Raw genomic sequence first — 14,050 nt, forward strand, 5'->3', positions numbered from 1 at the left:
CATGCATTGTGTTGTACTTCGATTTAATAAATATACAGGACATGTTTTAAGATTGATGTATTAGTCACAAAGTGAAACTGCATATATACATACACAACAGACACTTGTTACATTTTTTGAATGGTTTGGGGGGGGTTGAATTAGTCTGTACAAACAAATTTGTGGAATACATAAATGACATAACGTTTTGTCTAATGTATACCTCACACCAAATGCCGCTGAACCATTCAAAAGAGGACACTCCTAGTAGCTTAATTTTATCAAGCAGTTTTCTTTTTTTCTTGTGAGGGACGGCAACATTTGAAGAAGTGATGTTGCTCAAGTGCAAGAGTCAAAAAGATGGATAAATGTCTGGTTGCCCAGACTTCCAGTTCACTTGGTGAGGTCTTTCAGGTACTGCAGACCCTGACTTGAATATTCAGTTGCCTTCATTGGAGCCTCAGAAAGAGATGAAACCGTCCACCGTACTCCTGCAATAAAAGACAAATGAATGGCTTGGGTTTGCAGCATCAGAGACACATTCAAGGTCCAATTATATAGAGCTAAAATAACTAAAGGAAAAAAATTGAAATAGATCACTACACAAGTGAAACTACCATTCATTCACACTCAAAAACCTAAACTCATGACATGACTAATGTGTAACTCCACTTTAAAAAGAGCTTTTCTTTCAGTTCGTACCAGAATTCCACGACTGAACGGGAGAGAATTCAACCTTCGGCATGGCTGGGAGCTGAGCCTGTGGAGAGGGAGGACCCATTAGTTTGACAAATACAAAAAAGATAACTCAAATAAGAAAGCGCCAATATTGGCTGAACATTATTTTTCTTGAGGTACTTATCATCATGCAGTGAAACAGTGAGCCACGCCAACTACTGACAATAATGATCCAGGTTTGACAGTTGTGACATGAAATATGAGAAATGTTGTAGGAAAACATACTGTCACTTAGTATGTAATTTACTGTCATTCCCAAAGTGACACTGTCATTAGTGAGTTTTACTAAGATGTTACTGTTTTTCTCATTTCTAAAGAGATACGACTGGTCATATCACACCTGAATTAAATCAAAGCAACATATTTACTGTCCGATTAAATGTTAGTATGTTACTGAAAATAATGTTCTCTTAACACTCAGTACCTGCTTATTATGTAGATTGACCACATATGACGCAAAGCAATACAACTCAGCCAACAATTCTACCTTAATAAAGATGATTCGTTTTGATGGACACTAGCAGAAATTTATAAAACTATCATGTTTATTGTAGTCAAAGGGAACACATTTCAATATTATGGATTTCAGTATACGATTACACTGTCTATGACTGCAGTAAAAAACTACAGTATTGTGGATGAATGCTTTTTTTTTAAACTAGCCACTGTAGGCTTTGTACATGTAGAATACAATATAGATTTTCATTGGATTGCATTTAAATGTATTAAGTTATCCAACTTGTACAATGAAAACAGACACAACAGGTTTTGCGTTCACTACAATCCTACATTGATTGTAGGAGTGTCTACAACACTGAACCGACAGGATGCAGTCCGCTCACACATGTTGCCATGACCCATGACTGTGCTTGATCATGGTAAAATATTAACTCAGTGCATGTTATCTGTACCTCCAGGCCGAAGTACTTCATCCATTCCTGTACGGCGGGGGGGATTGCAGCCTTGGCCTTCTGCAGCGCCTCGGATCCCTGCTCGCTGCCCCCCAGCAGACCAGAGTCACAGGCCACATACAGAGCTCCTCCTGCTATGGTCACCTTGGCTGCCAGTCTGGAAAGGAAAAGACAGATGGAGTCGAGCTGATCAGAAACATGTCCTCCTCCCCTGTTCCCTTTCAACACTGACACAAAGCACGGGTACACGTCACCCATATGACAGAGCTCCAGGAGAGAGTCTCCTCAGATGTCAGAAACAGTATTGATAAGTAACGAATCTAAAGACGACACATGCACTGCTCCTGGTGAGATAAACAACCAACCTAGCATCAGTTAGCTAACAGGCTAGCTTCGCTGCTAGCTCCTAGCAACAGCGGCAACCACTTCAGTGGAATTGTGGGAGAAATTAAAAGTACTAACTTCACTACGGGCAAAATCTTTGCCGCCATGATCCACAGCGGTGTAGTTTCCTTTCAAGAACACGTATTCCGGGTGTGCTGCGGGTGAAAGTGGTGACTGCTTTATGTTGAGCACTGAAGGACAAACCCTGCTTGTTACCACAAGGTGTGTGTCAATAAAGTTGCTCTTTCAAACGCCAAGTATGACGGTATTTCAAAGCCGCAGATTCGTCATCTCGCTCTTTGTGCATTTAAACCATCTAAATGTGTTTTTAATTATTTTGTTTTGTGTATCGAACAACTTTAAATACTGTTTAAATCTGGGAATCATATACCTATCTGTATATATATAAAAACAATTTGCAAAATCTTTGACTTTTTTTTTTTTCTTCAAATGTTTATTGGCGGTTGGCAAACAACGCTTTTGTGCACTACCGCCACTCACTGGCCTGGAGAATTTAGTATTTTGTACGGGCCATGGAATTCCTTTATCAAACCATATCCCTGAAAACATTTACTTATTTTCAAATTCTGACTGTTTAATTTCAATTTGACCACACTATCAATTATTTCTCTTCTAAAAATATCATATTTGTGCATAGACTTTATATACAAATTCTCATCAAGTATGATAACTTTTTAATTTTTTTGAAAGAATAAAATGATGTATAGTGGCTGGTTCAGGTGAGATTGAATTACTGCACGGTGGAAACAGAAGATCCAAACAATGTGGTACAATTGGTGGTGAACATTCAGAGTGAGATTTCATACCATTACATAGATACAAAGAAGATAAAGATGACTCAGGGAAAACAGGACAGGCTGGAATGAAATACAGCCGGAATTAACGTACCATCAAAACATTTGACCAATCCCTTCAATACCTCTGCCAACATTATATCTGTATTCCCGTATAAGTCTTTCAAGAGCCATCTTCATGGAGAAGTAAAACAATATTTACACACCAGTATCTGTTTATTAATCTAGTCAATTTGACCAGGAACAGCCTCAATGTACAAACACGTGTAGCACCTGTACAAAAGTACAACATTTTTATATATTTAAATTTTTGTGTATTTGGGGTAACGAATGCCATTTAGGGTATTTTTATTACTGTCAAATATCAAAACTGTTCAAATTTGACCCAACCCGAATGCAAGGGTTAAAACGAACCCTGCAGCAGTTCGTCTAAACTCCATTTCAACCTCTGTGGGTATTAACCCAATCATCACAGTCGTTATTTACATCAATTTCCCCACGAGCTAATATGAATGAATCTGACTCTGTTATAAAACCCAGAGCATCTCTGCCTGTTCTGAGGTTACTGAGGATCACTGGATTTGTGTTCGAGCGACACGCCCCCTTTCTACGCATAAGCAGAAACAGAGTGACAGGGTTACATAAATGGCAAGTTTATGCGTATTGCTTATTTCCTGTTTCCAGTTGCAGGCAGCCAGTCTCTAGAGATCCGGGCTCACTACGACAAACACAACCGGACACGTAGCAATTAAAATGGGAACCTTTGCTAAAGTGCTGCTGGCGAGTATATGCGCAGTTTTCCTTGCTGTGAAGTGGAATGCGCCCACCTTGGATACAGGTAAGAAAGACATGATTTCGATTTGTACAAAGTGTGATGAGCGGATCTGTCCACTCAGTGACAGGCGAATATTCTTACTGTACTTCTGTCTCTTTTAAAACGGTGAAAACGGTAAAACGTTTCCAATGATATAGAACATAAATATAACTTTTGGGTTGTTTTTGTTTTTAATGCCTTCTGGTTGGGAAATTATTGGAAAATTTGTTCTAAAAACTATAAAGATACCAGTGACAATATTGTAAATATATAACGGCACAGGGGATTTTCCTGGTGTGCAGACATATCTCGCCTTCTGATTTCTGTCAGTTCTCACCTGGTGTTCATCCGGTGTGTCTGTAAACTTTGTGCACTTTCTCAGCCTCTGTATTCTGCCCCCAACCAACCCAGCCAACACACCTGCACCGCAGGCTCTGTGGACCGTGGTTCGATGCTTTGCCTGATCAAATATCTGTGTATGATAAACAGGTTTGTGAAAGCTGAACGTTTCGGAGAGAGGGTTAGGGTTAGAGAGAAGAAGCCCAAAATTGTAGCGAGTGCTGGTTTGAGATGATCTGACATGCTTTCCGCTTTTGACCGAGGAATTACCAGAGAGAGAGAGAGAGAGAGAGAGAGAGCGCTGCATGTATCCTCAGTGAGAGAAGGCAGTGAACTTTCCACATGTAATTGAGTGATATGGTTTGAGTCAATGGGACAGTGTCTTTTCCCAAAGTTATCAACATTTGCAACTGCCCCCAATAAAACATTTGCCGGTTATTTGATTGGACACAGTTCAGTAAAGTTGGCAAGACATTCACAGATTCGGACTTCCCGGATCAATACGTCTTAAGCGAAACGTTGTTAAAGCACAAACGCTGCATAATTCCAACGTCGTCCTCCGTGATGGACACATAACATTGGTGTCTATGTACAGCCTGCTGAGAAACGAGTGCGCAGAGACCGTCTACAAAGTGCAACACCGAAAAGAGATATTACAAAAATATTCAATAACCTCACTGTTATACTGTATATTCTCACCAAAATCATGTCACAGATCCAGGAAGTCCTGCTGACCGTGCGACAGTACAAAGTTTTTAAAAATGAAATTTATCATAATTTTCCCCCAAAATTATACAAAACACAATTTTCCCAAACGTATTACTGTAGAATAGCCATCAGGAGACGCTGGACCTGTGTCGTGATTTTGGTGAGAATAGACAGTATTAGAGTGAAGTTATTGAAAAGTTTTCATGAGAAATATTCTCCAAAATTATACAAAATAACTTTTCCCCGAACTTAGTACTGAAGCATAGCCAGCAGGAGACCCATGGACCTATGACATGATTTTGGTGACAATATACAGTATGAGACCGAAGTTATTGAATAATATTCATTATAAATATTTCTCAAAATTATGCGAAATCACTTTTTCCCAAACTTAGTACTGTAGCATAGCTGGCAGGACTCCCTTGACCTAATATGTGATTTTGGTGAAAATGTACTAATACAGTAAAGCTATTGAATAATCTTCATAAAAAATATTTCCAAATATATGATAAATTAATTTTTTTTTAAACTTTGTACTGTAGCATAGTCAGCAGGACTCGTTGGACCTGTGACATGATTTTGGTGAGAATATACAGTATTGAAGTTAGGTTATTGAATATTTTTGTAATATCTCTTTTCGGTATTGCACTTTATAGAAGTTCCCTGCGCACTCGTTTCTCAGCAGGCTGTACATACACCCATGTTATGTGTCCATCACGGAGGACGACTCATAATGATGAAAACTCGCCTGTAGTCCGTTGTCCACATTTCTTCGGTGGGAATTATGCAGCGTTTGTGCTTAAACAACGTTTCGCTTAAGACTTATTGATCCAGGATGTCCGAATCTGTGAATGCCTTGCCAACTTTACTGAACTCATTTTACAAATACAGAATAACGCTGACTGATTAGTTTCAGGTCCACATGTGGAAAGGTGTGTTTCTCGCGGAGGGACATTTAGCTGGATTTATAAAGGGGCTGATATTTGCCTCTACATAATGTAAGCATCTTTATTAAAGCAGCAGACAAAGAGTTGGCGCACCAGAAGGAAGGATCAGGGGAATCGCTTCAAAAAGTAGCAGCTTCTTGGACATAAAGAGTTCGGCTTTTAGTTAATAAATAAACACAATATCTCACTATTTTACCACCATAAAGATAAAAAGTGTGGGAAGGATTGTGCCCTCAAATGATCTGTATGATCAAAGCGGAAAAACATACGAGTGTCAATGTCCTTTACCCCAAGTGCAACCATGGAAGGACTATGATTTCTTTATCTTGACTTTGTAAAGATATAATGTGCTAGATGATTTTGTCAAATGAGGACGATGGTGTTAAATAACCTTTACAACTAGAATGGCAGTAGGGGGCACACCTCCCCCACCAAAGTTCACACACTCCTAGATATCTGTCACCTTGGCTGATATATTATCACCTGCGATACATGAATTATTTCTGGTGTATAATGTTAAATGCAATGTTAAAGAAACTGGAAAGAAATCCTGGATCTGTCCTCTGATCTGGACCTGCACTTAAACTCAATGGGTTCTTTCCTGACCCATACTGCGTCTTTCCACCAAGTGTGGTGGAAACCCTTCCAGTGGTATTCTGTAATCTGGTTTACAAACAAAGAAACTAACTAATAACGGACAAAGGTAAAAACGAACCTCTTTGGCAGAAGTAAGAAAATTGAATCCAATTTCAAATCAATCATCAATCTGTGTACATGATCTTCACCTACTGGCACAAAGGCCAGTATCATAATGCATCTATTGCTAACACGAGTTTGTAGTGTACCAAGTTAAGTGTATGAATCTGTTTCAGAATCTCTCCGAGGGGCCCGGGTGTTGGTGACTGGGGCCAGTACAGGCATCGGTGAACAAATAGCGTATCATTACGCCCGCTTCGGAGCCCGAGTTGTTATTACAGCAAGAAGGGAGAAAGTCCTACAGCAGGTCAGTGAACTTGTTAACATGTACCATGAATGCTCCAATGCCCTGTTCATTCTTTACATTAACATGTGTCTTAGCTGCAGTCATGTCTGTGTGTTGAGCTGTGCATGTGTGATCTGATCACATGGAGAACGATGGTTATGGCATGTCTGAACAGAGCCTAATACACTAAGGCTTGCAGCAGTACAAGCTTTTTACGGTATGATAACTATTGCAGAAAATGCAACTGTGACCGTGTGACAGTTGGTTTAGCAGGATCGTGATGTGTCTTTGCAGAGCTTGTGTGTATAGACAAAGCTAAAATGGCATTTAATAATTTTCTAAAATTATTTAATTCCCTGAAAAAACGTCGGCTCTCCTATTACCTATACACCACATCCTTCCAACGAGGTCCTGCTAAAAGACAAACAAGCATATGCAGAGAAAACATTATTTTTTTAAAAAGCATGTAACTACAATGTGTTATAACTAAGCATGAGCATCAGGGGTGGAGGAATTATTCACATCCTTATGTAAATGATCTAATGCCACATTGTAAAAATAGTGGACGTGATCGTATTCATCATCTTCATGATTTACCGTGTAGCCCTCTAGAGGCCTTCTTATTTTTTGATTAAGCCCCTCCTCTGTAGATCTTTGTGTTCAGGGTTCCTGCACACTCGTCCGTCACCCACCAATCACAGTCCATTCTCTCCACAAAGCGGCCCTTTTAAATATGACCTTCTCCGCACTGAGCCCTGCTCAGCTACACTGCCACTCATGCTCTGCTGCCGGCAACTTGCCTCCACCACCCCAGTCCATGAATAGTTATTGAGGTTTTGACCTTTGGGACTTCTTACTACTACTATTTGTGAACTATGGTCAGGTTAGACACAAGAGTGACGCAACACTAAGGACTTCAGCACGAGTGGCGACAGGAAAAGGTCTGACTAGCAGCAGCACCAGCACCACACACACACACACACACACACACACCTCCCCAAACCTTTATTTGTATGTGTGAGGAAGAGTACTATTGGAAATGATTCATATTTGTGCAATATAATTTTGTTTCATGCCAAAAATTCTAAATTCAAATCCACTCGTCTGCTACAGGAGTAGACTTTCAACTGTATTTTCAAACAACTTAATTGTGGTGCTGTTACTTAATAAACTGTTAATGTTTTCATAAATTATCAGTTTATTAATAACTCACTCAATATTAATGGATTTTTGAGAATTTCAGTTAAGTTTTCCAATAGTAAGCATTCAATATAAACTACAAGAGCTCACAAAAAATTCATGTAGATTTATAGTGCTGTTTTAATTAAGACATATCTCGCCACCTGCCCTATGTAACAAGTAAGAAATGAGAGCCTGAGAAAGAGCGACAGTTTGCAGCAACTCTACAACCAGAGCTACACAACTTCTCCACGAGGTTCAGAGGGCCCTATCTCACCTCAGTCTTTCAGACAATGTGATTCTGGTTACTCTGATTCACACTCCTCCAGTAGTGAAAGGTCAACTCCCTCTTCACTCAGAAGATGGGACAGAATCCCATCCGAGCCCAAGTCTTTGGGAATCAAGTCACCTCATGAGCATCCACAGACATTGACAACACATGCAGTTTGACCTCTAGGAAATATTCTGCTTCATGTTCTTCTCAACCACTGTTACATGGCCACAGGTCAAGTGCAATCCTGAGACCGAATTGGGGCTGTTGGGACCTACTACTGGTGAACAATGGTTGGGTATCCCAACAAGACCAAAGGAGGTTTTCTATGCTATTTTCTGGACTGGTCAGTTAACCCATTCCTCTTGATCTCTGCCTATAGGTGGTAGAGAACTGCACAAGATTGGGAGCCCAAGAAGCGATTTACATAGCTGCCGACATGAGCAGCGGGCAAGATCCTGAAAAAGTGGTGGAGTTTGCTCTGGAAAAGCTTGGAGGGTTGGATTATCTGGTTCTCAACCACATCGGCGCGACCCACTTCAGAATGTGGGATGGAGATGTGGAGTACTTTGAGTGGCTGATGAAGGTAATGCAGCATCTTAGGCATTTTGTCAGCCATAAATAGTGCTCTTATACATACTGTATTTGTGTGTGTGTCTTCATAGGTCAATTTATTCAGCTATGTTCAGATGGCCTCGAAAGCTATGGACGCGCTTGAGCAAAGTAAAGGATCACTGGTGATCATTTCATCACTTTTGGGTACGTTTGTCTCTGCTTTTTCATTCATGAAAATATTGAAGACAGCAACTTGCACATTTACAGGCTTATGAATGTATGTATCGATTACATTACCATCATATATTATAAACTTTGCTTGAATAGCATATGAAGGGTTTTACAAGAAACAGAAGATTAAATAATTCTTGGCTTGACTAATCTTTGTAGGAAAAACCTGAAACCACCACCAAGGCCCAACAGTCCCCTTGTGAAACGACTACTGGATTTGATTTGGATTTGCGACAAATTGCAAATTCTCATAAACATCAGTCCCCTAAACATGCCTGATTTTTCCCCCTTAAAATCCATGCCATTCATTATCCTCTGAGAAATCAAACTCCTTAATCTTACAATGTCAAAAAAAGAATGAAAAAATGTATTCCTGGATCTGTCCCCTGATCTGGATAGACACCAAATTGTAATGGGTTCTCACTAATACCACATCCTTCCACCAAGAGGCATGGTAATTCCTCTGTTTCTGTGTAATCCTGTTGTCTAACACAGTAACAAGGCTGGACATGTGCAACGTGTGGAGTACTGGCACTAACTTGACATAAATGGCAAATTTAAAAAGGGGACAGAAGTTAAAGGCTCAGGACCCAATTAACAAAGTTAAAATCTCATGCGTGAGACGATCATTGCACACTTTGAGAATCCTAACACAGGTTCTAGTGGATTATTACTGCAGGTGATATTATACTTATATTAAGTAATAGAGAAGGCTCACAAACATTTAAGTCATTACACACAGTACCCGTCAACCATATTGCACATTGCCCATTTAGCCAAGAACAAAATCAAATAGAACAGGGAAAACAGATATCAAACAAATTAACCAGAGAGAGAGAGAGAGAGAGAGAGAGAGAGAGAGAGAGAGAGAGAGAGAGAGAGAGAGAGAGAGAGAGAGAGAGAGAGAGAGAGAGAGAGAGAGAGAGAGAGAGAGAGAGAGAGAGAGAGAGCGATACTACCGGTGTCCCTGAATAATCTTCCCCTGCTGCCCCCTCCCGGCATCCTATAACCATCTCTGTTCTGCCGACAAACATAAATAAGGTTATAAACATAACCTAAAAATCAGGCATATTTAGAGAACAGATGTCTGAGTGTGTGAAATGTGTTGCAGCTTGAGTGGACTGAGGAGCCTGTTTGGCCCTTGTGGAGGTATGCAGAGTCATTAGTGCTGCTTTTGCTATTCCCTGGCTCAGCTGACTGGTCTCGATCACATGTTGATCCACAAGAAAATGTTCTTCTTGTTTTTGAACAGTTTGGAAAATGCTTGAAAGAAGCATTAAATCCATCCGTTTGCACAGATCAAATCTGTTCGTCGGCCTCATCAGTCTTATATTTCACATCTGACTCTAATCGTTTTAAATGTTTCACAGGCAAAGTGGCAAGTCCCTTTATGGCACCATATTCATCATCAAAAGCAGCCTTGAATGGTTTCTTTAGGGCCCTCCACCATGAGCTGTCATTGAAGAAGAGCAACGTGTCCGTCACTATATGCACTCTTGGGTTCATTGATACTGATGCCGCCATGGACAAAGTCGGGTTAGTCAAATCAATTGAATCTAGCTATGTGGCATCATTGATATTCTTGTAATAGTTTTTACTTTGTGCCCTCCAGTGGCTAAGTGTATCTTTTTTCTGTATCCTAGGAAACTCACTAATGTGCCAGCGGCCTCTGCCACAGATGCAGCCTTGAACATTGTCACTGCAGGAGCTCTGAGAGAAGAAGAGCTCTTTTACCCTTGGAACACCTACCTTGTGACTCTCACCAAAGACTGGTACCCTCCTATCACAAGCTATATCATGCAGAACATATTCAAGTACGAACCATGACAAAAATATTATCCTCAATATTTTTGTAGAACAGTGAATTAGGGTCATTTTAGATTTTTAAAAATGACAAAATATGAGCTGGGATATTCTTTATTCCCACCATTGCCTTGTTGATTTTACTTTATTTTAAAATAATATCTGTTTATGTTAGTTTTACAAATTCCCTATTATAATCTCAGTGAATATAAACACTGCTGAAAAAAAACCTTAATCCTCACAGTACAACACCTAGTCAACTAAACTTCAGGGATATCAGTCTGTCCATTTGGAAACCACAAGTCATTGTGAATCAGTTTCCCTGCTCTGGTGCAAATGGAAGTGACAACAGGTGCAATGGAGAAGCAAAAGCAAAACAACCCCCAAAACAGAATGGTTTTACATGTTGTGGCCACAGACACTTGTTTTCTCCTTCTCCTTCCTGAATGATTCTTCTCTAATTTTGTGTTCTGCTGGTGTCCTTGTCAATGCTGGTAGCATGAGGCGGTATCTGCAGCCCGTTCAGGTTGCACAGGTAGTCCTGCTCCTCCAGGACGCTTGCCTATACGTGCGGTCGCAAGGTTAGCTGTGTCTCCCAGCACTGTCTCAAAAGCATGAAAGAGACACCAGGGGACCCCCTGTTACAAGAGGAGAACAGGACAGGGCCGTAGAATGGCATCAACCCAGCAGCAGGACTGGTATCTGCTCCTTTGTGCGAGGAGGAACTGGAGGGGCACTGCCAGAGCTGTGCAAAATGACCTCCAGATGACCAAACCGTCAGAAACAGACTCCATGAGGTAGCATGAGGGCCCGGCAGCCTCTAGTGAGAGCAGGTTCACGCTGAGCACAAGCGACACGTGTGAAAGAGTCTGGAGGCGCTGTGGTGAACGTTATGCTGCCTCACATCATCCAGCATGGCCGGTTGGGCGTTGGTTCAGTGATGGTCTGGTGAGGCATATCCTTGGAGGGTCGCATAGACCTCCATGTTATAGGCAACCTAAATCCAATTGAGCACACACCAAGTACCGCCACACACTGTCCAGGTGCTCACTGATGTCCCCAGGATACCATCCGTAGACTCATCAGGAGTATGCCCAGCTTTTGTCAGGAGTACATACAGGCACGTGGAGGCCATACACACTACTTAGTCACCGTATGAGTTACTGTGATGAAATTCCCGCAAGTTGGATCAGCCTGTATTATCCATTTTGTACTTACATTTTCTATACAGTCTTGAGTCCAGCTCTCAGTGGCTTTATGATTTTGGTTTCCATTGACCACTGTTACGTCATTTTGTCCTCAATGTACATCAGTAAAGATGTTGAACTTGAATAATTCACTAATCAAAATCTGATGTGTGATTTAAGTGTTCCCTTCATTTTTTTGAGCAGTGTAGATGTTCTGTAAATTTGTGAGCTTCCTTAATGTTTCACAATATTACTCCCCCCTCATCTCTTTTTATACTCATAATGGCCCTAATGTACTGATGCTTATGTCATATTTATAATATAAAAAAATGTTGTAACTATTTCACACACTTAAAAGTAATAAGTATGCCTTCATTACCATAAGTGTTGTGGAAGAGAATGTGTAGTACTTTATATGTCCACATGAGGGCAGTAGTACTAAAGTCATGAACACAGATTACCTCCTGAAGTCCATTCCCTGTTGAGTGAAAAAAAAATCTAAAAGGAAGAGCATCATGCATATTTATTTGTCCCAAATAATAAAGATTGGTGCTTGAAAGAATGTGTTCAGATTTATTTATTAACTTTTACTTAACCTCTCATCAACATATCAATCCTCACCTGTTCCTCTTCCTGTCCTCACTGTTCTCTACCCCTGGGTCCCAGCCCCATCTCTATTCTTATCTTACTATAACCATGTTATTATGTTTAATCTTTCCAAAGCTGGTCACAGCAGGCGTCACAGGCTTCCTAGAGAGCAGGACTTTCTTGGTGGGTTCCTTTGTGTCTTTGTTCCTCATCCCCCAAAAGGCTTCCTGTGAAGCTGCTGGCTCAGTCCATCCTGGTGGTCTTTTCATTATTGTAATACAGCCTATAGGTTGTGTCCTGCTGACAGAGCACTGTCTACCTTGACTGAGTTGTCATTGTCAAAAAAAGAAAGCAAGACAATAAAGAAGCCTCACTAAATCTTATAATTTGATTGGAAAAGCTCAGAAAGAAAAACAACTGCCATTTCTCCTGCAGAAGAAGTGGCCTTCCCTGTGTAATGGAAGTAGAGAAGTCAATGGATCCATCTTCTCTTTGTCCTCGATGCTGTGGCCGGTTTTTAGAGGATTTAGGAGGTGGTATAAGCTCCCTGCAGACGCTTTGGAAAGAGAAGAAAAATCTCTCCCTCTCTCTTCCTCTCGCTCCTTCTGTCCCTTTCTCTGTCGCTCACACACACTCACACACACAGACATACACAAATAGTTGGGGCCTCCTGAGGAGGAGAGCTTGCACTGCCTGTGAGAATAGCCAGAAACACCTGCAACAGATTAGTTCTCCTAATGCACAGTCATAAATCTACTCACCGTCCTCCAGCATCTCCATCTCCAACATGCAGGCATCTCATAGATCTTATAGGAGCATCCAACCACAACCAAAACACACACACACACACAAAATATAGCGTGCATCACCTTGATAGATAAATAGACGGATAGATAGACAGATAGATAGATAGATAGATAGATAGATAGATAGATAGATAGATAGATAGATAGATAGATAGATAGATAGATAGATAGATAGATAGATAGATAGATAGATAGATAGATAGATAGATAGATAGATAGATAGATAGATAGATAGATAGATAGATAGATAGATAGATAGATGGATAGTTGGATAGTTGGATAGATAGATATTTAGATAGATAGATAGATAGATAGATAGATAGATAGATAGATAGATAGTTAGATAGATAGATAGATAGATAGATAGATAGATAGATAGATAGATAGATAGATAGATAGATAGATAGATAGATAGATAGATAGATAGATAGATAGATAGATAGATAGATAGATAGATAGATAGATAGATAGATAGAGAGACAGATAGACAGATTGATAGACAGATAGATAAACAGATAGATAGTCCCGTTTTAACATCCATGGTTTAACACATAGTATTTTGTATCTTGCCAACACATACAAAAATACAATCTGTGTGTGTGCGACAGTAGTAAGATCAAACGACATGTCAAATATGTCCATAACCTTTTTTCCACAAAGCATTCGTTGCAGAAGCAGCAGAACTGTTTCGTTTCAGACCATAAATAGTTACTTATCCATGGAAATGCACATCGACCATCATGCACGAGTCCCAATTTACGATTCTTCCCTTGTCCTGCTTCTTTGAGCACAAAGGACACTGCTCCACAAATC

At 40.3% G+C, this 14,050-nt stretch overlaps 2 protein-coding genes across 2 annotated transcripts; one reads left to right on the top strand and one right to left on the bottom strand.

Annotated features, from left to right (window-relative positions):
* Positions 1–6: 6 nt before the first annotated feature.
* On the bottom strand, positions 7–2,235 carry micos13 (mitochondrial contact site and cristae organizing system subunit 13). The gene is made up of 4 exons (XM_061077854.1): positions 2,091–2,235; positions 1,629–1,785; positions 682–739; positions 7–470 (listed from the first exon to the last, which is right to left on the bottom strand). The coding sequence occupies exons 1-4, from the start codon at positions 2,117–2,119 to the stop codon at positions 373–375; spliced, it is 342 nt and encodes a 113-aa protein (XP_060933837.1). The 5' UTR covers positions 2,120–2,235; the 3' UTR covers positions 7–372.
* Positions 2,236–3,467: 1,232 nt separating this feature from the next.
* hsd11b1la (hydroxysteroid (11-beta) dehydrogenase 1-like a) lies at positions 3,468–12,373 on the top strand. Its single transcript, XM_061077802.1, has 6 exons — positions 3,468–3,665; positions 6,508–6,638; positions 8,450–8,653; positions 8,733–8,826; positions 10,224–10,389; positions 10,497–12,373. The coding sequence occupies exons 1-6, from the start codon at positions 3,581–3,583 to the stop codon at positions 10,678–10,680; spliced, it is 864 nt and encodes a 287-aa protein (XP_060933785.1). The 5' UTR covers positions 3,468–3,580; the 3' UTR covers positions 10,681–12,373.
* The last annotated feature ends 1,677 nt before the right edge of the window (positions 12,374–14,050 follow it).

This window comes from Limanda limanda, chromosome 9 (genome assembly GCF_963576545.1).
Source record: "Limanda limanda chromosome 9, fLimLim1.1, whole genome shotgun sequence".
Classification (NCBI taxonomy): Eukaryota; Metazoa; Chordata; class Actinopteri; order Pleuronectiformes; family Pleuronectidae; genus Limanda; species Limanda limanda.

What these genes read in the sequence shown, in the direction of transcription:
- micos13 (XM_061077854.1), bottom strand. Translation starts at nt 2,119, where the DNA reads ATGGCGGCAAAGATTTTGCCCGTAGTGAA. An exon ending in AAGATTTTGCCCGTAGTGAA is followed by an intron (nt 1,786 to 2,090) that starts GTTAGTACTTTT and finishes TTTCCTTTCCAG; the next exon opens with ACTGGCAGCCAAGGTGACCA. An exon ending in TGAAGTACTTCGGCCTGGAG is followed by an intron (nt 740 to 1,628) that starts GTACAGATAACA and finishes CCCTCTCCACAG; the next exon opens with GCTCAGCTCCCAGCCATGCC.
- hsd11b1la (XM_061077802.1), top strand. Translation starts at nt 3,581, where the DNA reads ATGGGAACCTTTGCTAAAGTGCTGCTGGCGAGTATATGCGCAGTTTTC. An exon ending in GGGAGAAAGTCCTACAGCAG is followed by an intron (nt 6,639 to 8,449) that starts GTCAGTGAACTT and finishes CTCTGCCTATAG; the next exon opens with GTGGTAGAGAACTGCACAAG. An exon ending in ACTTTGAGTGGCTGATGAAG is followed by an intron (nt 8,654 to 8,732) that starts GTAATGCAGCAT and finishes GTGTCTTCATAG; the next exon opens with GTCAATTTATTCAGCTATGT.